The sequence below is a fragment of the Pongo pygmaeus genome, chromosome 11 (assembly GCF_028885625.2).
Source record: "Pongo pygmaeus isolate AG05252 chromosome 11, NHGRI_mPonPyg2-v2.0_pri, whole genome shotgun sequence".
In the NCBI taxonomy this organism is placed as follows: domain Eukaryota; kingdom Metazoa; phylum Chordata; class Mammalia; order Primates; family Hominidae; genus Pongo; species Pongo pygmaeus.
In genome coordinates, this window is record NC_072384.2 from 131,362,758 (window position 1) to 131,387,039 (window position 24,282).

Below are 24,282 nucleotides of genomic sequence, written 5' to 3' on the forward strand. Positions count from 1 at the left end.
CAAGTAAGTACAAAAAGTAGAATCTGGAATCAGAAGACTTGCCTTGAATCCTGACACCTACATTCAGTGTGTAATGTCACGGCTGGCCTTTTATGTGACTTTAAAGATATACAGGAATTAGTTACCATGGGAGCTAGAGAAAGGGTGCAGGGTGGTTTCATGGATGGAAAGTGTTCGCAGACATTGGGTTAGGGAGTACACATCACAGTATATAACACACCTTAATCAATGAGTCATTCCAGTTTAACACTGATAAAAACAGTCAATCCAAAAAAGCTGCAACGCTGCATAACAGGATGGCTCTATAAATAGTGTTGCACTCTTAGGAACCCAGATTAACCCTTTGAATATTCCATCGTGGGTATTACGTGAAGCCATCACACTTTAGTCACAATATTGCCAGGTTTATATTCATGGCATAAACAGTATTCGGACAGACGAGTTGCTGAGCAAAGGTGTGAGTCCAGCTTTGTGTGTAGCAATAGAGAAATTATAGGCACTTTGCTAGATTTCCTGCTTACTTACCCTCCAAGAGCATCTTGGTTCTGGCCTCTAGCTCCTTTCTGCATGGGTTTCAGGTGAAAATTTTCTAGTCAACTCTTGGTTATTTATGTATCATTTCTGTGGGATTTTTTTTGTTGGTGTGATTTTTGTTTTCAGAAATGTTCTTCAGTCCCACTCGGCAAATGTATCTGGAGTCTTACGCAAAGCAGCATGCCAAATGTTATAAGAATATGAAATGACTGTTAATATACAACTTTGCTATCAAGAGGCTTCCAGATTAGTTGGGAGTGATACATACATACATAATAATACATTATAATCAAGATTTTAAAAATCTTACAGGTATAAGGAGGGTCTTACACTTTTACTGTGGAGATCTTTATGGAGAAGCTGATGTTTGAAAGTGGTCTAGAGGCCTGGCGTGGTAGCTCATGCCTGTAATGCCAGCACTTTGGGGAAGCTGAGGCAGGTGCAGGAGAATCGCTTAAACCTGGGAGGCAGAAATTGCAGTGAGCCGAGGTCACATCACTGCACTCTAGCCTGGGCAACAGAGTGAGACTCCGTCTCAAAAAGAAAAAGAAAAAAGTGGTCTAGAGATGGGCAGCATTTTGACAAGTAGAGGAGTGAGGGCATTTCTGAGGAGGGGTTACCCCCATTGGCATTGCTGTAGTTTCCAAAAATTATTTCACGGATAGAAGGGGAGAGGAGCACTATGAACCACTTGTTGACGGCATTGCCCATGGAACTGTTTCCTCTATAGATATTCTTCCTCTTACCTACCATCAACAAGGTGAGTTTAATTAAATTACAGTGGACAAAATGAAAACACATGTAGATTGGAACAGTTAAGTAAGAGAGCTTTGAGACTATAGAAGGAAGAGGTAGTGTTTATGTCTGAAACATGGATTACAGTGGTCATTTTGCAGTTATGCATAAATCTAACTTTGAACTTCTTGGCAAATAAGGGGGAAAATTAGCGCAAAATACAATGGATTATATAGTTCACCTTCCAGTGATTTGAGACATACCAGTTCTTCAAATAGAAACTTTTGTCTTGTTACTGTGTTTTAAATTATGAAATATGTAAGTGTATACATATAGGCTATAGTGTAATGAATTTCCAGCTTCAACAGTTAATACTTTGCTAGCTATTTCATCTGTCCCCCAGCTTGTTCTCTGAGAGAGGTGGAACTAAAGTATTTTAAAGGAAATCCCATATCACTCATACTTCCACATGTATGTCTAACTGATAAGGATATTTTTTTACATACGTCATAATACCTAACAGAATTAACAGTAATTCCTTAATTGTCATACCCAGTATATAATTTCCCTGATTGCCAAAATATCTTTTTTTCAGTTATTTATTTGAATCAGGATCCAGAGAGGGCCCATGCAATGTATTTGACTATATGAAGCTCTTATTATTTAAGTCTCTGCTGTCTTTTTTTTTTTTTTTTTCCTTTTTCTTATGTTGTTTGGTTTTTTGGAGAAGCCTAACATCTGTCCTGTGAAGTGTCCCATTTTCTGGGTTTGATTTACTGCTTCCCTATGGTGATGTTAGACTTGTTCCTCCCTCTTGTTGCCTGTAGACCAACCGCTAGATCTAGAAGCTTGATTTGATTCAGAATTGTAGTTGGGCGGGGTGGGGGAGGGAGAGTCAAATTTTGATAGATGATGCTTTGTACTTCCTATTGTGTTGTATCATGAGTCACACTGGTGTGTGGTTGTCCTAATAGATTAGTGTTATCCATATAGTTAGCCTGTGTATCCTCTATGAAATTCCCCATCAGCCTTTCACCTAATGGTTAAGGCCATTGGTGATTGTTGCCTAGTTCCATTATTTCATCAAGAATTACAAAATGGGTTGGGTGCAGTGGCTCATGCCTGTAATCCCAGCACTTTGGGAGACCAAGGCAGGTCAATCACTTGAGGCCAGGAGTTCGAGACCAGCCTGGCCAGCATGGTGAAACCCCATCTCTACTAAAAATACAAAAATTAGCTGGGCGTGGTGGTGCCCACCTGTAGTCCCAGCTACATAGGGAGGCTGAGGCACAAGAATGGTTTGAACCTGGGAGGCAGAGTCTGCAGTGAGCTGAGATCATGCCACCGTGCTCCAGCCTGGACAATAGAGTGAGACTGGTTCCAAAAAAAAAAATATATATATATATATATATGTATATATATATGTATAACAAAATGGTCATTTTTTCCTATCCACACTTACTAGCTATGAATCTCCTATAAAGAACTTTCCCTTGTCGTCTATATGGTTATCCTGAAATATAGTCTGTACAGAAAAAGGCAGGATAAATGTGCGCCCCCGCCCCCATTTTTTTTTTTTAACCAATTGTTGGAGTGTTGCATTGTTGCCTTCACAACCTCCAAGGTAACCAAAGAAAATTATTTTTAGTATTATAATTTTAATGGGCGCTAATGTTTTACATATATTCTTATATATACGTATGTTACTATTAAATATACAATACTTTAATGTATGCAGATGCTTGATTTCCATGTTAATGCATTGTAGTCATAATTTTTTATGCTCAAATTCTACCATCTTAGGCCTTTGCAGCACTTTTCAACTTAGCTCCTGTGCCTTTTTTAGCATGACCTCATAACTACAGTATTTGCTTTCTGGAGTAACATGTCCCTGGCTCATCTATTTCCTGCTCTTTCATGAAGTCTTGGTTTCTTTTAGTAGGAAATGATCATGTATTGATTTTTTAAAAATACACTTTTTATATTTAGAAAAAAAGTATTATATGAACATTGTAAATACTTAACCTTAAGAAAAATATAAATATCAAGTCATGTTCTCACTACCCATTATTAACCTTTGATATTTTTTCTCTTAGCAAATCCCTCTGCATGTATAGATAAAGATGAGATTATATGTATGCAAACTTATATTTAAAGTGTTTTCACTTAAGAGGAGTTGTAGACATTTTTTCATATCAGTAGAAATCCTCAGAAGCATTGATTTTAAATGACTTCTGAATGTTCAGTTCTATTTGCTGAGAATTCTGGTTGGTTTTCCTTTTCCTGCTGTATTAAATAACTATTCAGTGGCCATCTTTGTATGTAAATCTTAGAGAAGCAATAGATTATGACGATACACTCGTAGAAGTGTAATTGCGGGCTTAGAAACATTTTTAAGTTTACTGATACATATGAATATATTGATTGTAGTATGAAAGACACTGGACAACCTGATAGACACTGCATAAGAGCTGCTAAAAACCTGCTTTGAAGTCCCAGCTTTTTCGCTTTACTAGCTAGCTTCATGATATTTGAACAAACTAGCCAATAATTTTGAGCCTTAATTTACTCATCTATAGAATAGAAATAATAGAACTTCTTGTAGGAACGAACAAATGGAGAATCCCGCTGTTACTTTGAGGATCAAAATAAATAATAGTTCATTCTACAGATATTCTACAAATATGTGCCAGCTGTGGTTTGAATGTTGTTTATTTCCATCAAAATTTATGCTGAGGCTTGGCCCCTAATATGGCAGTGTTGGGAGGAGATATCTTTAAGAGGTGATTAGGTCGTTAAGAGGGATTAATGCCTTTCTCCCAGGATTGAGTTCTCACTGTTTTGGGACTGGATTAGTTAATGCCAAAGCAGGCTTTTATAAGTGAGGCCACCTCTGCTGTTTGGTCTCTTTACATATGTCCACCTCCTCTTCACCATGTTAAGATATAGCACAAAACCCTCACCAGAAGCTGACCAGACGCTGCCACCTGATCTTGTACCTCTCAGCCTCCAGAATTGTGAGCTAAATAAACCTCTTCCCTTTATAAATTACCCCAAATTTCAACTGCTTCTTAAAGCTACTCTTGATTTATTTTAATGGAACCTAAGTTACCACATCTTTTATTTTTTTTTACTTCTCCATATGTAGTTCTCAATTTTGTTTCTATTTAAAAAATTTTTAGTTATCACAACTTAGTTGCAGCTAAGAAAGTCTTGCTTCCCATTCATCCAAAAGCTGAATCAAGACTTTAGATGTAGGCTTAAATAGAACAATAAGGTCATTCATTTTATTCCATTTTATATTGCTATCCAGTTTATATAATAGATGTGCAGATACAATGCTAAGCACTTTTTAATTCTTATACCATATCGTGAAGTAGCTATTGCTTTTCCCATTTTAGAGATAAGGAAAAGGGTGCTTAGAAATGTCTAAGTCAGTTGAGGCATAACAAAGTCAGGATTTGAACCCAGGCTATCTTTAAAGCCCGTGTAATTAACTACTGTGCTTTAAATAATTGTTCTGTACTACCAGACAGATAGTCTAGCACCTAACACAGTATCTAAATAGTTACTGTTTTAGTTAAGTAACATTAACGCTGAAAGCAAGGGATTAAGTCTTAGAGCCAGTTATCTAAAAAGAATGTGTTCATGCATGTACTACATTTCACACTCCATGACTGCTTAAGAACCTTAATAATCCTTGTAGGCAACTATCTTATGGTGTGTGGGGTTTTTTCTTTGTTTGTGCTTTTTGTTTTTGACCACGAAGTTCGTGAGTCAGATCTAACACATATGTTAGTGTAGAGTCTTGTGAGCTCAGCTGTCTAGGAATGTGTTGTCATTCAGCAGCTTTTCATTATTGTCTCTAAACACATACGCCCACATCCATACACACCAGAATGTTGTCTTGAGAGCAGGCACTCTTGATGCCTTAAGTTTGTGACATATAGTAAACACACAGTTAGAAATGGAGTGAATGAATGTTCTACTGACTGGCTTATGGACCTTTTGACTTAATGGACCTTTTGAGTTCTTTTCAGTATTTGTCAATACATAGGTGAAGAGGAGTGTGTCACATAACCCAAAAGCAGTCAGATCTCCAAAGATGGGCAGTACCTAACAGGCTTAACTTTAATGGTGTGGGCTTTTATTTTCTTAAAGGGTATCCTGTATATTCTCTAGCACTTTCTTGGGATGTTGCTTTGTACTCTTGAAAATATTCTTGAGAATATTAATGTAATAGAGCAGTGATTTGATGTCTTTGTTCTTTGTAAGATAGAAGTGGCCATTTCTAGTGTCATCTGGTCTCCATCTGTTTTGGAGAAGAGAGTAGACTTCAGTACCAAAACCCCCCACAAATACAAAGCAAGTAATAAAAAGGAGAATATATACACTACTAATAATGACTGTCTCTTACAGGCTTTTCAGGTGACTTTCACTTTTCTACCTTAGGTAATCCTTTAATGTTTGAATTTTGCATAATGAACAGTATAACCGTTTTTTTAAAAGCTCGAATTTTAACTCTCTGTGACGGACTTAGATGCAGGAGTAATTGGAAAGACTTTCATATTCTGACCCCCCCCCCCCACATACACACCCCCAACCTCAAAGGATATAGAAACTAGCAGAAGGATATGCTTATGTGCTTGTAAAAAGCAATGCCTTTTTAAAAGTGATGATTTTGGTGCTCGCTTTGGCAGCACATACCCTAAAACTGGAATGATACAGAGAAGATTAGCATGGCCCCTGCACAAGGATGACACACAAACTTGTGAAACATTACATATTTACAAAAAAAAAAAGATTTCAATGGTCAGTAAATGTCCCAATCATAGACAACCATATCTCACACAACATCTCTGTCTTAGTCCATTTGTGCTGCGATAACAGAATATACGAGTCTGGGTAATTTATAAAAAACAGAAATTTATTTCTCACAGTTCTGAAGACTAAGTCCAAGATCCGGTGCTGGCATTCGGAGTCTGAGGAGGGCTGCATCTCACATGGTGAAAGGTGGAAGGTCAAAATAGGGACAAATGCCATGTCTTTACAATGGCAGAAGAGAGCAATCCACTCCTGTAAGCCCTCGTTATAGTGACAGGAGGGCAGAGTCCTCATGACCTAAAAATCTCCCATTAGTTTCTACTTCCCAACACTTGATTGGGAATTAAATTTCCAACCCATGGATTTTAAGGTATATTCAGACCATAGTAATCCCCTAGAGGTGATATTGACCCCATTGACAACTCCTGGCCTTTGTGGAGAATGGTGAGGGTCTACCCTTAATGTCTGTAAAGATAGATTTAGAAAACAGAATTGACTGAAATCGTGAACTGAATATACATGGAAGAGTTGAGTAGAGTTTGCTGTGACAACCAAGTTTAGTGATGGGGTGAAAAATAGATCCATTAACTGTGAAGGGGAACATTGAAAAAGAAGCAGGACTTAGATGAGATTTGGATTGCCTGAAGGACATCTATAGGGAGCAGCAGTTGGAAAGGTAGGCCACTGGTCGGGCCGGAAATGGATTTCAGATTGTTGAAACCATAGATGAGATCACCCAGAGGGAGTATAGGGTGAGGTGACAGCCAAGAATGGAACCTTCAAGGACATCAGCATTGGCGTAGAGTCATTGAATTAAATGCAGAAAGGAAAATAAATAAATAAATAACTAGATGCAGGAAAGGAAAGGGCATTGGGAGAGAGAAGAAAACAACTAGCGGAGAGCAGTGCATGAATGCGAAAGGGGGAAGCTAAATGTCCGTGCGGATTCAGCTTGCAGTGTTGTAACTGTTCATTTTATATGAAAGTAATATGTTAACAGCACCCCCCACACCACCACTTTGAGATTCAAGTATACACCATCAGAAGGAAGCCTATCCCCATAGCAGGTACGGATTGCCACAACCCACTTTAGAATCCTGTCACTGTCTGGCTTTGTCCCAGTCACATTAATACCTTTGGCTTAGCCCAAGGAATCCTGCTGAGGTTTATTATAAACCATTTTTTGGCGAGGCGTGGTGGCTCACGCCTGTAATCCCAGCACTTTGGGAGGCCAAGGTGGGTAGATCATGAGGTCAGGAGTTCAAGACCAGCCTGGCCAACATGGTGAAACCCCATCTCTACAACAAAAATTAGCCAGGCGTGGTGGCACGCGCCTCTAGTCCCAGCTACTGGGGAGGCTGAAGCAGAATTGCTTGAACCCAGGAAGTGGAGGTTATAGTTAGCTGAGATCGTACCACTGCACTCCATCTTGGGTGACAGAGCAAGACTCCATCTCAAAAAAAAAAAACAAAACATTTTTTAATGGACAAGGGAATTGTATTTGAAAGCCAAATGCATTTTTTTATTAAAATATTTCTGTTCATTTTCTTCGTGAACTTCAGTTATGTCCAAAACATGGTTAAGGCTGTTTTAAAACAATATTAAGAAAAACTTAGAACATACAGAAAAGTTAACTAACAATGAAAACCCACACACCCACCAACCATCTAAATTTTAAAATTACAATTTTACCATATTTGCAAATGCGATACTCTGGCTTAGAAGTAGTTTGGGGAGCAGAAAGGACATCAGTGTGTCTGGACCTCTAGGATCAAGGCCAGAGGCTGTGCTGTGAGTTGGAGATAGGTAAAACCTAGAGGGCCATGGTAAGGAATTTGGATTTTATTTATTTTTAATTTTTTTTCCCATAGGTTATTGGGATACAGGTAGTATTTGGTTACATAAGTTCTTTAGTGGTTTGTGAGGTTTTGGTGCACACATCACCCAGGCAGTATAGACTGTACCATATTTGTAGTCTTCTTCTTTCTTTCTTTCTTCTTTCCTCCTTCTTCCTTCTTCTGCCTTCCTCTTCTTACTTACTCTTCTTCCTTCCCCTTCCCCCTTCACCTTCCCCTCCTTCTTCCCCTTTCCTTCCTTCTTCCCCTTTCCTTCCTTCTTCCCCTCTTCTTCCTTCTCCTCCTTCTCGTCCCTCCTCCTTCTCCTCCTCCTTCCCCTTTCTCTTCTTCGTCTTGCTCTGTTGCTCAGGCTGGAGTGCAGTGGCACGATCTCAGCTCACTGCAACCTCCGCCTCCCAGGTTTAAGCAATCCTCCTGCCTCAGTCCCCCTAGTAGCTGGGATTACAGGCACGTACCACCATGCACGGCTAATTTTTGTATTTTTAGTAGAGACAGGGTTTTGCCATGTTGGCCAGGCTGGTCTCAAACTCCTGATCTCAGGTGATCCACCTGCCTTGGCCTCCCAAAATGGTGGGATTACAGGCATGAGCCACTGCGCCCAGCCTATTTGTAGTCTTCTATTGCTCGCCCCCTTCCCCACAAGTCCCCAAAGTCTGTTGTATCATTCTTATGCCTTTGCGTCCTCAAAGCTTAGCTCCCACATGTCAGTAAGAACATATGTTGTTTGGTTTTCCATTCTTGAGTTACTTCACTTAGAATAATAGTCTCCAGTCTCATACAGGTTGCTGCAAATGCTGTTAATTCATTCCTTTTTATGGCTGAGTGGTAGTCCATCATATAGATACATACATACACACACACACCCCCCCAACAGTTTCTTTATCCACTCATTGATTGATGGGCATTTGGATTGGTTCCATGATTTTCCTCTGGGTAGATACCCAGTAGTGGGATTGCTGGATTAAGTGGTAGTTCTGCTTTTAGTTCTTTAAGGAATCTCCACATTGTTTTCCATAGTGGCTGTACTAGTTTACATTACCACCAGGAGTGTAGAAGTGTTCTCTGATTACCGCATCCATGCCAACATGTACTGTTTATTGATTTTTTTAATTATGGCCATTCTTGGAGGAGTAAGGTGGGTATCACACTGTGGTTTTGGTTTGCATTTCCCTGATCATTAGTGATGCTGAGCATTTTTTTCATATGTTCATTGGCCATTTGTATATCTTCTTTTGAGAATTGTCTATGTCCTTTGCCCACTTTTTGATGGGATTGTTTGTTTTTTTCTTACTGATTTGTTTGAGTTTGTTGTAGATTCTGGGTGTTAGTCCTTTGTCAGATGTATATAGATTGTGAAGATTTTCTCCCACTCTGTGGGTTGTCTGTTTACTCTGCTAACTGTTTTTTTGCCATGCAAAAGCACTTTAATTAAGCCCCAGCTATTTATCTTTGCTTTTATTACATTTGCTTTTGGGTTTTTGGTCAAGGAATTTGGGTTTTATTCTAAGGGCAGTGAAAAATTATTGAAGACCTTAACCAGTGGATTTGTGTTATTCCCTTAAGTTCCTCCAAATATGTATAAAAGGAAACACTGCTGATGATAAAGGGGAGATGAGAAAGGTAGATGGATTGTTATGGTGAAATATATCTTTAAACCACTGGAACCCTTCTCGAACCATTGCTACTTCCAACTTGGGCATCTCCATACTCTAGGGATTGTCAGTTTCAAAACTCAGACATGTGCCCATGTGCTTCACATCCTTCAAGGTCACAGAGCACTCTAAATGGCTTGATGGTGGACCAGGCCCTTTGGAAGGCAGCGCCCCCCCCCGGGAGAAAGCAGTACCAGCTGAAGAGTCCACTCTTAAAGGTGCCTTTGCTGTCACTTGAGCATTGTCTGAAGGTCACACATGATCCTGTGAAGGAATTAACTCCTGTGTTGCTTAACAACTGGGATGGATTCTGAGAAATGCATCAGGCAGTTTTGTCGTTGTGCAAACATCATAGAGTGTACAGTACTTACACAAACCTAGATAGTATAGTCAACTACATAGTAATCTGTGTGATATAGCCTATTGCTCCTGGGCTATAAACCTGTACAGCATGTTACTGTGTTGAATACAGTAGATATTTGTAACACAAAGCACTAAGTGATAGGAATTTTTCAGCTCTTATGGGACCACTGTCATATAATGCAGTCAATCATTGACTGAAACCTCATCAGGCAGCTACATGACTGTGTAAGATATTTAAGCTTAATGCTTAGCAAACCTGAACATAAGAAACAAATTCTGTAGTGCAGAAGTTTTGGGGAGTGTTATTTCCTTGTTTTTTGCCTACCAAAATCTTGGGTAATTGTATTAAGAGTTGATGAGCCTAAGAACATAAATGATTTTTGAGAATTATTACACTCATACTTCAAAAATAAAGAGGATAGTTTCTGTTTTATTTATTTATTTGTTTGTTTGTTTATTTATTTATTTATTTATTTTTGAGACGGAGTTTCACTCTGTCGCCCAGGCTGGAGTGCAGTGGTGTGATCTCAGCTCACTGCAACCTCCCTGTCCCGGGTTCAAGCCATTCTCCTGCCTCAGCCTCCTGAGTAGCTGGGATTACAGGTGGACGCCACCACGCCCAGCTGATTTTTGTATTTTTAGTAGAAATGGGGTTTCACCATGTTGGTCAGGCTGGTCTTGAGCTCCTGACCTCGTGATCTGCTGGCCTCGTCCTCCCAAAGTGCTGGGATTACAGGTGTGAGCCACCATGCCCAGCCTTTAACTGTATTTTTAAAACTAAATCATGAACAATGATTTATTTTACCAGTGTGTTTGGATCCTACTGAGGAATGTCACTTCTTGTTTTGGGTAGTTGTTACTGTGTTTCTTTTCCTCCTTCTTTAAATTTAAGTCAGGGTCTTACTTTGTCACTGAGGCTGGAGTGCAGTGGTACAGTCACCACTTCTTAGGCTCAAGTGATGCTCCAACCTCAGCCTTCCAAGTAGCTGGCTGGGACTACAGGCACGCACCACCATGCTAACCTAATTTTTAAATTTTTTGTAGAGACAGGGTCTCACTATGTTGCCGAGGCTGGTCTCAAACTCCTGACCTCAAGCAATTCACCCCACCTCAGACTCCCAAATTGCCGAGATTACAGACGTGAGCTGCCTCACCTGGCCTGTATTTCTGTAGAATACAGTCTTACTAGTTCATATGTTCTGTAAAATCTTAGCTGGCTGGTATATTAATTAACAGAAATGATTATGTCATGCCTCCCCTTGCCCACACAGAAGTATTTTGTATATGTGTTCTTTTTGGTGGCTGTACTCTTTCTGCTATAACCAACTTTTGGTGTGTGGTAGGACTTGTAAACCTCTGTTACCCTGGAAAGTCACATCTTTCACCATTGGGCCAGAGCTGAAAATATCTCTGTTGCATAGCACCGTAACACTTCCTGCAAAATACCATTAAACGTTCCCACCCTCCACATCACTGCTATTATTTGCAGAGTTACAGATAGGAAAGATAATATTTTCAGAGGACATATTATGAGTGTGATACACCGTTTATGGAGAAGCAACTTGCATGCTTCCCCCCCACCCCCTGCCGCCCACTCCCCTGCCCAAAGGAAAAAGTAATGATCCAGGAAAAGGAAAAGAATGATCCTGGCGTTGTGTCCCGTCTGGCTTGTAGAGCAATCATATGACAGCTAGTTAAGAGTGACTCCCCTAACGTCAGTTCAGACTTTAGGCATAGAAAAGTTATTTAGAAGTGGACTTAAACATCCTTGGATTTTATGGCTGGGCATGGTGGTTCACACCTGTAATCCCAGCACTTTGGGAGGCCGAGGTGGGTGGATCCCTTGAGGCCAGGAGTTGAGACCAGCCTAGCCAACATGGTGAAAACCCATCTCTACTAAAAATACAAAAATTAGCTGGGTTGGTGGCGCACACCTATAGTCCCAGCTACTTGGGAGGCTAATGCTGAGGCACAAGAATCACTTGAACCTGGGAGGTGGAGGTTACAGTGAGCCAAGATTGCACTGCTGCACTCCAACCTGGGTGACACAGCGAGACGCCAAAAAAAAAAAAAAATCCTTGGATATTTAAGAACCTATGACAAAGGATATGCATTAAACTATTTCTCTTTGGTTAATGAAAATGTGGTTTTAATTTTATCAAAAAAGGATTTACAAGGTGACAGAAGGTAAGATAGGCAATATTTGGGGTTAGAGATTGGTTGGAACAGTTCACATCAGAACATGTTGAGAAATAACATACTTGTTTATGGTTTAGTTGTAGGCTTGACATTAGCATTCATTTGCATGTTTTAAACATTCTTTATAAACAAATATGTAAGTCACTGTGTTTCAAACTTAAGGGAAAAACACTCAAGTTTGTTCATCAAATCTTAGGCAAAGCTCAAAAGAAGTGTTATGATACTATGCAATGGACGTATTTTTGTGTTTATATAGAAGGGAAAACAAAGTAGAGTTGGGGTGTCTGAGAGCCACCTTTTCTTACTTGGATGTGTGTGGGGAGCACCTTGGGCAGTTAAATATAGGATGTTGAAACTTACAGTCAGAAAACCACTAATCTAAGTGATCCATAAGGTTTTTCTAAAAAGTGTCATCTTTTGGTTTCTGATATGAGACTGTTTAGTGCCTGTGAATTTAACTTCTTCTAGTTTTTGTACTGAAAAATGGTAACTTCCAACATGTTCCCAAGTCACTTCCATTGTTTGTCTTGTTAACTTTGTTTCTTCATAGTGCCTTCTTGGAATAGTTGCATGTCCTCCTTTTGGATGATGTAATACTGTGGTTTATGTGGTTGAAATGTTGTTTTCTACTGCCCACAAAAAATTAAGAACTTCTGGAAGTTCATCATCCCCAGGATTTTATCCAGCAAGTTCTTTCATAGGAGATGGTCAAATCCAGGCACAAAGAGTACATCTTGACAACTGTCACATAGGGGATTAGAGGATCTAATGGGAGATTTTTTCCCCCATCCAGGCTTCTCTCTAGCTCTGAGACCCTGTGACTGCCTGAATAAGAGGATGGGTGTGCCGAGGAAGTGTGTGCCATATTCAGGGCAGCCCACTGGGGTGCTTAGGAGGAGCAGCGTGAACACCGGGAAAAGAGCATCTGGAGAGACCTAGATAGTAGGCTGTTGCTGGTGCTGTTTGGCTAAACACCCTACCTAACTTTTTGCCTCAGTTGCCTCAGCTGTAAAATAGATACTATCAATTTGATGTACAGTGTGGTGATTAAGGACACTTTGGATCAAGACAGATCTGAGCTTGTCTGACCACTTAGTACCTTGAGCCTGACTCTCAACCTTGCTAAACTTCACCAGTAAATAGGAGCAGGAGATTGTTAGAAAGGGTTTCATGAAATGATGAATTCTAGTACTCAGCATCAGGCCTGGCAGTAGCAGTTGCCCTGTGAGTGGGAGCTGCTGCTCTCTACCTCAGCAGCATCAGACAGCATGTTCATCCCCATTTGTGGAGTTAGGAGAGCAATTGATTTGAAGGAAAGAAAAACAAAGTGTTTTGAAAAATACAGTGTTCTGTAATTCTAAGACATCTGTGTATTATCATTTCTTGCATATATGTGTGGATTTCCTGTTCCTACTGATATTGAAAGTTATGTAAAATGACTTTCCTAAACACGGGTTTTCTTCCCAGATTAGGATTTAGAAAGTCTGTCTTCCATTGATCCCAGTGTTTGCTCACATGAACCTTGTGCTGTGTTCCAGGTAGCACAGGCAGAGTGCAGCGGAGGCCCCTGCCGCTGCCGTCATGCCGTTCCCGTTTGGGAAGTCTCACAAATCTCCAGCAGACATTGTGAAGAATCTGAAGGAGAGCATGGCTGTTCTGGAAAAGCAAGACATTTCTGATAAAAAAGCAGAAAAGGTATGGACTTGGTTTTATTTATATTTGAAATATCTTAATTAGCAAATGCAAGACACCATATGTGAGGAATCAGTAAGTCCCAATTTGGGTTTATTTTGGATTTAAAAAATAACATCCAAAAGCAACATATGCTGCTGTTGCAACATACTTTTTCTTCTGTATTTTCATCTAACAAATAGATTTCTAACTGTTCTGTCAGGTTTTCGAGTTTATTTAAATTGTGTTTTATTTCATCTTGAAGTGTTTGATTCTTATTTATTTATTTATTTATTTATTTATTATTACTAATTATTTTTGTAGAGACAGGGTTGTGCTATGTTGCCCAGGCTAGTCTCAAACGCCAAGCCTCAAGTGATCTTTCCGCCTCTGCCTCCCAAAGTGCTAGGATTACAGTTATCAGTTATCTGCTTGGTTTGTTTGTAAAAGTTTTAGAGCAAGAACAAAAGGAAGTAAAGTATACTTGAAAGAAGGCCAAGCAGGCAACTTGAGAGATATAAGTGCCACAGTTACCTGATTCTTGAAATCGGTTCTTCCCCCACAATCTTCCTGGGAGGACACCCCTCCTGGTTTTCTTCCTGTATTCAGTGTATCCGTGCCAAATGTCTCCATGTACCCAGTCACCACAGTCCAAAACCCAACATTCATCCCACTTGTGACTTGTCCTCTCTTCCCTAAAATATAATTTTTTGCTAAATCTTGTTCAACTCCCTAAATTGTTTATGATTCAATTCTGACTTCCATTCTTTCTTGAAGAAGTTGTTCGTACTCTGTGATTTTAGCAGTGGCCTTCTTACTGCACTTTCTAAAAGTCTCTGCTTTACATTTTCAGTGTAGATTCTTCTTGTAACACACAAGACCTTCGTGATCTGATCTTTGTTTCTCTAAGTAAATTGTAGAGGTTTAGTGTCACTTATCCAAAATGCTTGAGATCAGAAGTGTTTCAGAGTTTGGATTTTTTTTTTTTTTTTTACTTTGGAATATTTGCATGTACATAATGAGATCTTGGGGATGGGATCTGAAATTCATTTATGTTTTATATACACCTTATATACATAGACTGAAGGTAATTTTATACAAAATTTTAAATTTGCATTAAATGAAGTTTGTGTACATTGAAGTATCAAAAGGCAAAGATGTTGCTATCTCAGCCACCAATGTCACAGTCTCTGGTTCTGTGGCATCATCATCATTCCTGACTCTGAATTTATATGCTACCGATAAGCAGCCATTTTCTTACACTTATTCACATGTAAGTACTTAACAATAAAAAAATATGACATACCATTAATAATACCAGGCTGGAGTGTGATGGTACTGGAACTAAGGTGGTACCTTAGTTCAGGGTAACTAAGCAGCATAGTTGTTGTATCACTTGTATCTGTTGTAACCTCTTAGATAGAATGTCATAATCATTATTTGATTTGGGATTTCTGTCATAAGGATTATACTGCAGTGTAGTATGGATGCTTTCAGGTGAGTTTGAGGAGTATACAACTAATTATTCCTACTCCAAAAGGTCCTAGCTTCGGTACCCATGAGTTATCATTTCTGTTCTGTCTGTATTTTCCTTTATTGCTTATTTTGGTATGTGCTGCTGGCTGATCTTAAGCTTGCTTCCTTTGATTTTCTCATTCTGTTCAATGTTTATAATGCCCTTTGGACTGGGAAACTAGATTAATTGAAACAATTTATAATAAGAGAATATATATTCTAAGAGAACTTCCTTGGGTAAGGTAAGTGATACTGTTTTTTGTTTGTTTTTTCTTTTTTTTGAGATGGAGTCTCACTCGGTTGGCCAGGCTGGAGTGTAGTGGCACGATCTCAGCTCACTGTAACCTCTACCTCCCAGGTTCGAGCAGTTCTCCTGTCTCAGCCTCCAGAGTAGCTGGGACTACAGGTGCCTACCACCATGTCCGGCTAATTTTTGTAGTTTTAATAGAGACGGGGTTTCACTATATTGGTCAGGCTGGTCTCGAACTCTGCACCTCAGGTGATCCACCCGCCTCAGCCTCCCAAAGTGCTGGGATTACAGGTGTGAACCACCGTGCCCGGCTGGTAAGTGGTATTGTAAACACAGGATTCAAGTACGTTTCTCATTTTATTGGTCAATGGGGATATAAAAATATGAAAAGTTTAGCTCCAGAAACTAGAAACAAAGTGACCTCAAGAAGGTAGAGGGGACTTTTGACTGAACCACATTAACATCTACTAACTCAGAGGGTAATAGCACATAACTTGGCCTCCCTCTCACAGTTGGACATCTTCAACTTTAGGAAGCACTCAGCAGTCCTGATAGCCCTACAGGCTTTGCACCAGGTGGAGGCAGCTAACAGCCAGCAAAGAGCAGAGGTGTTACCCAAGACTGGCCTCTAGAGGCAGTCAGGAGAGAGCAGACCCCACAGAGTAGACATGATACATGTCTGCTGGAACTGCCCTCAGTGGCTATTCCGTAATCGTTACCCTAAAACTGCAAATTGATGAAAGGATAATGTGTATGTCCCATAAATTAAAAATGGTTCATCTTTTGTCTGTGGCTAAATATGTTGTCTACTCATTACATTCATTCTATTCATCAGAATCGTACTGAACACCTAAATGCTGGGTCAGATTTTAGGCACTGGGGATATAATACTCAGTAAGATGAACAAGGTCTCTGCTCTTTCGTAGCTTCCGTTCTAATTAAGAAAGCTGGACAGTAAATAAGTAAACATAACTGAAAAAGAATTTCAGTTGGCAGCAAGTGCCACAAAAGCAATAGAATGTACTGATGTGATGATAGAGCACATTTCTTAAACTTTTGGGTCTCAAGACCCCTTTTATACTCTTAAGTTATTGAGGACCCAAAAGAGATTCGTGTAAGTATAGGTGTGTTATCTATTGATGCTACCCTATTATAAATTAAAACTGAAAATTTAACAATATTTATTAATACATTTAAAAGTAATAAGCTCATTACAAGTTATAAATAATGTGTTTTAATGAAAAATAACCATATTGTCTAAAACAAAAAATTTAGTGAGAAGTGTAGCATTGTTTTAAGTTTTGAAAATCTCAGTGTCTGGCTTAATAGAAAACAGCTGGCTTATCTTAGTTATGTTTGTAATCAAACTGCTCAAACATTATTTTGCTTTAAGTATATAAAGAAAATCTATACTTAAAGTTGGGAGTGGTGGCTCACGCCTGTAATTCTGACACCCTGGAAGGCCGAGGTGGGTGGATCACTTGAGGCCAGGAGTTCGAGACCAGCCTGGCCAACATGGCAAAACCCTGTCTCTACTAGAAATACAAAAATTAGCCAGGCACGGTGGCACACGCCTGTAGTCCCAGCTGCTCAAGAGACTGAGGCACAAGAACCGCTTAAACCTGGGAGGCAGAGGTTGCAGTGAGCCGAGATGGCGCCACTGCACTCCAGCCTGGGTGACAAGCGAGATTCTGTCAAAAAAAAAAACAAAGACAAGAAAAAGAAAACGTGGTCTCATAGCTATGTAGTTAGAAAAAAGAGCAGTATTTTAATAGCCTTTCAGATAATGTAAAATATTTAATACCATGCAATTGGTGGTTTCTTGATTGCATTACAGAACATTAAACTACATGAATGAACTTTTTATACTCTGTACTTTGAACGAAACTTTTACCAGTACATGATTTTATAACATGTTTTGGTCGTTTAGAAAGTACAAATGGTGGCTGGGCATGGTGGCTCACACCTGTAATCCCAGCACTTTTGGAGGCCTAGTCAAGCGCATCACTTGAGTTCAGGAGTTCAAGACTAGCATGACCAACATAGTGAAACCTTGTCTCTACTAAAAACAAAAATTAGCCGGGTGTGGTGGCACGCGCCTATAGTCCCAGCTACTCAGGAGGCTGAGGCAGGAGAATTGCTTGAACGGAGGAGGCAGAGGTTGCAGGGAGCCAAGATGGTGCCTCTGTACTCCAGCGTGGGTGACAGAGTAAGACTCTGTCTCAAAAACAAAAAGAACAAAAAAAAAAAAAAAAAAAAAGAAAGTACAAATGGTCCCCGACTTAAGATTTTTCAACTTTGCAATGTTGCAAAATAGGTATACATTCAGTAGAAACCATACTTTGAGTACCCATACAACCATTCTGTTTTTCACTTTCATAACAATATTCAATAAATTACATGAGATATTCCACACTTTATTATAAAATAGGCTTTGGGTAAGAGGATTTTGCCCAATGATAGGCTATTGTGTTCCAAGCACATTTTAGGTAAGCCATGCTAAGCTGTGGTGTTCTGTGAGTTGGGTGTGTAGTACATGCACTTTTGACTTAACAATATTTTCAACTTTTGACGGGTATATCTGCATGTAGCTCCATCATCAGTTTATGAGGAACATCTGTGTTGGATCACTGACATATACAGATCTCCCAGATGTTGACACATTATACAGATTATAAAAATTAACATTTTTAAATAACACCACTGATCTCATTAGAAGAGTCTTAAGTATTGGGATGTGGTCAAGCTTATTCATGGTCTATTCAAATTTCAGAATTCAGATTTGGCAACAAACATAGTTGGTCGTTTTCCTTGAAATGACAGGTTCATTTCATTCATTTTAGAGAAAATAACTGCCAGATAATTCAAGTCTGAATAGTTTGTCTGTCTGTCTTCTAATAACAAAAGCAGTTACTTGAACTTATAGTTGAAATAATCACACAAGGGCTTTTCTTTAAGATAACCATTCTATAAGGAGCCAAAGGTACTTTATATGTACATCCCATTTGTTAACTCCAAGTGTTAAAAATATTGTATGTATATTCAAAGGTCAAGATTTAATAAAATTAAATATTTACTGCTTCAGGAACATTCTTAAATTGGACCTTTTTTTTTTCTTTTTTGAGACGGAGTCTCGCTCTGTCGCCAGGCTGGAGTGCAGTGGCGCAGTCTTGGCTCACTGCAACCTCTGCCTCCTGGGTTCAAGAGATTGTCCTGCCTCAGCCTCCCAAGTAGCTGGGACTACAGGCGTGCACCACCATACTCAGCTAATTTTTTTTGTATTTTTAGTAGAGAACAGGGTTTCACCATGTTGGCCAGGATGGTCTTGATCTCCTGACCTCGTGATCCGCCCGCCTCGGCCTCCCAATGGACTGACTTTTTTTTAACTGAGTGCACGGTGATGAAGACTGCAATAACTGCTATTAAAGTTTGGCGTCACTGCCTTCGTTCATGCTTGGTTCATGATGGTGTCAGCACCATCAGTATAAATAGCAATACAGAGGGAGGAAGCACATGTCTTACATCAAAACAGCCTTGACCTTACAGACCCTTTGAAAGGGTCTTGAGGACCTCAAAGGTCCGCACTTTGAAAGGTACTATGATAGTTAAAAGACTGTGTATGAGAGTGGCTGCAGGTAGGGAGAATGTCCTAATTTAGGTAGGTTATGTAGGGAAAGTCTTGTTGAGAAGGTGACATTGAAAATGAGTCTTCAATGATAGAAGGCACGTTTAGTCTCTGATGAAATCCATATCATCTGCTTGACTAAATGAGTGATTTTCAGCCAGGGGCAATTTTGCCCTGGAGGGGACCCTTGCAATGTCAGGAGACATTACAAGTTGTAACACTAGGGGAATATACTGGCATCTAGTTAGTACAGGCTAGAGATGCTGTTAAACAGGGAATGAATAGCTCCCCACAACAAAGGGTTATCTAGCCAAAAAAATGTTAACAATGCTGAGATTGAGAACTCCTACCCCAAACCAGCATTGAACAAGAATAGACTTTTCGCTATTAGGATAAACAAAACAAAGAAAAACATTTGAATTTATTAAAAATAAATTTTAGTTCAAAGGAAGGAGGCATTTCTGAAGAGCAGTCCATGCAAATTACTTATGCTGAAATAGTTTAAGACTAGGAGGGAAAAACCCTGGAATTTCCAGTTCACTTTCTTATCAGGATTCAAAAGGAAGTAGCAACTAATGCAGATGACGAAGAGAGTACTGAGACCTGAAAACAATGGAAAGATGAAAATTCAATCGCTAATTGAAAACAGTGAAAAACAACTGATGTCATACTTGAAAATCTGATGACTGTAAACCCAGGTGCTTGCGACCTGTTGAGCATTGTTCTGGAAATTCTACTCAATGCATAAAGAAGTGGTTTAGAAATAAAGAATATACCTATTGCAAGTAAAGAGGGGAAATTATTGTAGAGGTATTTATAAACATTTACAAAATACAAGATAATTAGTGGGAAAAATGATAGTTTATTAGGGGAGAGAGAGAGAGAGAGACTAGGAAGTACTACAGTCTTTAAAACAACCAGATCTCGCATGAACTCACAGCGAGAACTCTGTAATTACCATGGGGAGGGCACCAAGCCATTCATGAGGGATCCACCTCCATGATCCAAACACCTCCCACCAGGCTCTACCTCCAGCACTAGGGTTATGTGTTTTCTTGGGACAGGGTCTCACTCTGTCACTTAGGCTGGAGTGCAGTGTCACGATCATAGCTTGCTGCAGCCTCCACCTCCCGGGCTCAATCAATCCTCAGCCTGCCAAGTAGCTGGGACTACAAGCATGTGCCACCATGTTTGGCAAATTTTTCTATTTTTTGTAGAGACTGAGTCTCACAATGTTGCCCAGGCTGGCCTTGAACTCCTGGGCTTAAGCTTCACCCCAGTTGGCCTCCCAAATTGCTGGGATTGCAGGTATGAGCTGCCATGCCTGGCCTGGGGGTTACATTTCAGCATGAGATTTGGAGGGGACAGATATCCCAATCATATCACCAACCATATCTAGAAAATGTAATTTTACAAAAAAGTAGCTCATTCACTATAGCAGCAAAAAAACAAGTATAAGATGTCCAGGAACATTTTCATCAGGAAGTACGCTGAACCTGTATGAAGAAAGCTCAAGGATCTTGTTCAGAGGTACAAGAATTACCTGGTCTATGTTATTAGACGTAAATATGGAATATAGTTAAAATGCCATTTCTTCCCAAATCGTGCTTAAAGCAATTCTATTCAGATCACAGCAGGATAATTTTGAAACTTTACAGATAGAGGTTCCACTCTGTTTTGAAGCAAAATGCATACTTCAAAACCTGTTCCACTCACATTCTTCACGCTCATCATTAGCAGAACTCTGTCCTTTCCGTTTTTCAGGTTAAAAGTCTTAAGGGTCACCCATGACTACTTTCTCGCTCCCCAAATCTATCCACTTTATCTGGAGAAAAAAAAAAGTCCAGAATCTAATCCCTTCTCCCCATTTTCCTTGTTCCCACTGAGCTGTCCTTTTCTCTGCCCTGGATTACTGTAGTGTCCTGCTCACTGCTTCACTGGTCTCCCTTGGTTTCCCTACAACCATAGTGATTCTTTCAAAACATGAGTCAAATAATATATTCCTCAGAGTAAAAGTCAAAGTCCTAACAGGGGCCTAAAGTAAGTTCTGCAGGCAAATCCTGTGAGGCCTATTTTTATCAATCTCGTGAGCTAAGAATGGTTTTTACATTTACAGAGTTGGTTAAAAAAGCAAAGTATATGAGGCAGAGACCTTATGTGGCCTGCAAAGTCTAAAATATTTACTGTCTGTTCCTTTACAGAAGAATAAATGCCAACTCCTGATCCTGAGCAATGAGGCCCATGACTTTATGATCTTGTCTCCTAATACTCTTCACCACATTGGTCTCCTTTCCTCATGCACTCCAGTCATACTCCTGCCTGTTGGAGACCTTTGCATTTGGCTTTTTCCTTTGCCTGGAAGGTTCTTTCCCTAGTGCTCTATTTGGCTTACCTCCTGTCTTTTTCAAGTCTTTGCTCAAGTGCCATTTTTCACCCAATCCTCTATTTAAAATGCAACCCTACTGTGTGGCATTCCTCTTCCCCCTTATCTTGCTCTGGTTTCCTGTGCACTATACATAATGATATATGCTTACTATTTTCCCCTTGTTAGACCATCAGCCTTTCAAAGATAGAGCTCAACGAATAGTTGTATTTATTGAAAATGGAATCAAAAACAGAGTTACTAATAACATGATACACGGTCATCTTGTTCTCTTCTGAATTCTTATCTGAATTAGTTAAAACAAATATTGCTAAGACTTATAAGAGTTTATATATTGAATTTGTGACTGAGGAGAGAGTACCATAGCTAGGTATGTTCTCTGGATTCTGTGATGGTGGCCAGCTACTGTATTATATTTCTTTTCAGTGCTGCTGCCCACAGAAGTAGTAAGATAAATGTCCTTTCTCAAGAGATCTTTACTGGTGGTCCTGGTATTGTCCATATAGGTTTATGTTCATCATCTTCCCTGTAGTTAAGGATGATCAGGGGACATTTTTCCCTATTAGATAAATAATCATAACTAATGGATGTGATGATTGAATCACTGTGAGCTTGTTGGCAGGATTTTGGTGATCTAGGACAGTTCTCAAGTCTAAGCTGACATTCATTGTGATTAACTTATATGAAGAGAATTAAAGGGTTTAATTAGCCAAGTTTGTGAAAGATAAAAATTGGAGGAGAATAGCACATTCTATGGGTGACTGAATTAGGCACCAAAAAAGGGTCAATTAGGTGGAGGTGGTGGGTCAGCGGTTAGAGGGAATGGCTAATATTAATTGACAAAACACAGTACAAATAAAAGTATGACTCTGTATGTAAAAAAACAGACCACGTGTCAAAAAGAAAACAGAATCATTAAAAATGCTTGATTAATTTGAAAAGGGATGAAGGGAATTAAATAACAGATGTGGTATAGAAAACAAATAGTAAGATGATAGACTCAGATGTACTGTATCAGTAATCACATTAAATATAAATGGTCTGAATAACCCATTTAAAAAACAGAGATTGTCAGATTGGATGAAAGAATCCCTGCTATATGGTGCCTATTACAAAATGTACTTTACAGTTAGCAACTTAAATAGGTTAAAAGTAAGAAGAATAGAAAAAGATAAACTTTGTTAACACTCATCAAAAGAAAGCTGGAGGGGCTGTACTAATAGCAGACAAAATAGACTTCAGAGCAAAGAATATTACCAAGGGTAAAGAAAGTCATTTTATGATAAAGTAGGGGTGAAATGTTCCAACAGATATAATAATTCTAAACATTTATGCACTTAATAACAGAGTTTCAAATTACAGCAAAATAAAACCTGATAGAACTGCAAGAGGTAGTCAAATACACAATTAATAGTTGGAGATTTCAGTACCCCACTATCAATAATTGACAGAACAAGCAAGCAGAAAATCAGCAAGGATTTTCTAGGTAGACCAGAGTGATACTGTCAACCAACTTGACCTGATTGACATTTATAGAACACTCAACAACTGTGGAACACACCTACACATTCTTTTGAAGTTCACATGGAAGATCTATCAAGGTAGACCATATTCTGGGTCAAAGAAAAAGGTCTCAGTGCATTTTAAAGGATAAAGTTATACAATGGATGTTCCAAGACTGCAATAGAATTAAATTAGAAATGAATAACAGAAAAATCCTTAGAAAATCCCAAAATATTTAGGAACTAAATATCATACTTCTAGATAACTCATGGATCAAAGAAGATATTAGAAAGTAGTTTGAGGCTGGACATGGTGGCTCTTGCCTGTAATCCTCGCACTTTGGGAGACTGAGGCAGGCAAATCACTTGAGCTCAGGAGTTGGAGACCAGCCTGGCCAACATGGCAAAACCTTGTCTCTACTAAAAATACAAAAAAAAAAAAAAAAAAAAGGCCAGGACTCGGGAGGCTGAGGTGGGAGGATCGCTTGAGCCCAGGGGTGGAGGCTGCAGTGAGGTGAGATCACACCACTTCACTCCAGCCTGGCTGACACAGTGAGACCCTGTCTCAAAAAAAAGAAAGTAGTTTGAGTGGAATAAAAGCAAAAATACATCTCAGAATTAGTGGGATGCTGCTAAGCTTTACTCAGGGAAATTTCTAGCACTAAATATCTATGTTAAAATATATTTAAAAAGAAGAAAGGTCTGAGTTTCTACCCTAAAAACTAGAAAAACAAGAGCAAATTAAATACAAAGTAAGCAGGAGAAAGGAAATAGCTGTCAAAACAAATCAGTTAAATAGAAAAAAAAAATTAAAAGATCAAGAAAATTGATAAACTCTAGCTAAGACTGACCAGGAGGAAGAAAACACAAATTCCCATTATCTGGAGTGAGAGATCCCTGTAGTGGCATTAACACAGATTGTACAAGTTAATAGGGAGTATATGAACAACTGCATGCCATTAAACTCAACAGCTTAGATGAAATGGACAAACTCCAAAGACACAAATTGCCAAAGCTAACTCAAGAAAAAATAGATAACCTGATAGCCCTATATAGTTAATACCCTTCCTTACCACAGTGAAAACTCTAGGCCCAGATGGCGTCGTTAGAGATTTCTACCAAATGTTTAAGGAAGAAATAATACAATTTCTATGTAAACCTTTCCAGCAAATT

General features: G+C 39.2%; 1 protein-coding gene and 1 non-coding gene across 3 annotated transcripts in view; both read left to right on the top strand.

Annotated features, from left to right (window-relative positions):
- The window catches only part of CAB39 (calcium binding protein 39), a 107,039-nt gene that overhangs the window by 32,191 nt on the left and 50,566 nt on the right, over positions 1 to 24,282 (top strand). Inside the window, exons 1-2 of one of the 2 annotated variants that reach the window (XM_054477592.1) lie at positions 2,390 to 2,637; positions 13,702 to 13,858. In XM_054477592.1, the coding sequence (XP_054333567.1) occupies positions 13,745 to 13,858 (114 nt within the window). In that variant the 5' untranslated portion in view covers positions 2,390 to 2,637; positions 13,702 to 13,744. Of the gene's footprint in view, positions 1 to 2,389; positions 2,638 to 13,701; positions 13,859 to 24,282 lie in introns of those variants that run through there. The other variant, XM_054477590.1, reaches the window with a different exon arrangement.
- Positions 5,954 to 6,060, top strand: LOC129032346 (U6 spliceosomal RNA). The gene has a single exon (XR_008501337.1). It is a non-coding gene; the product is annotated as a U6 spliceosomal RNA (small nuclear RNA).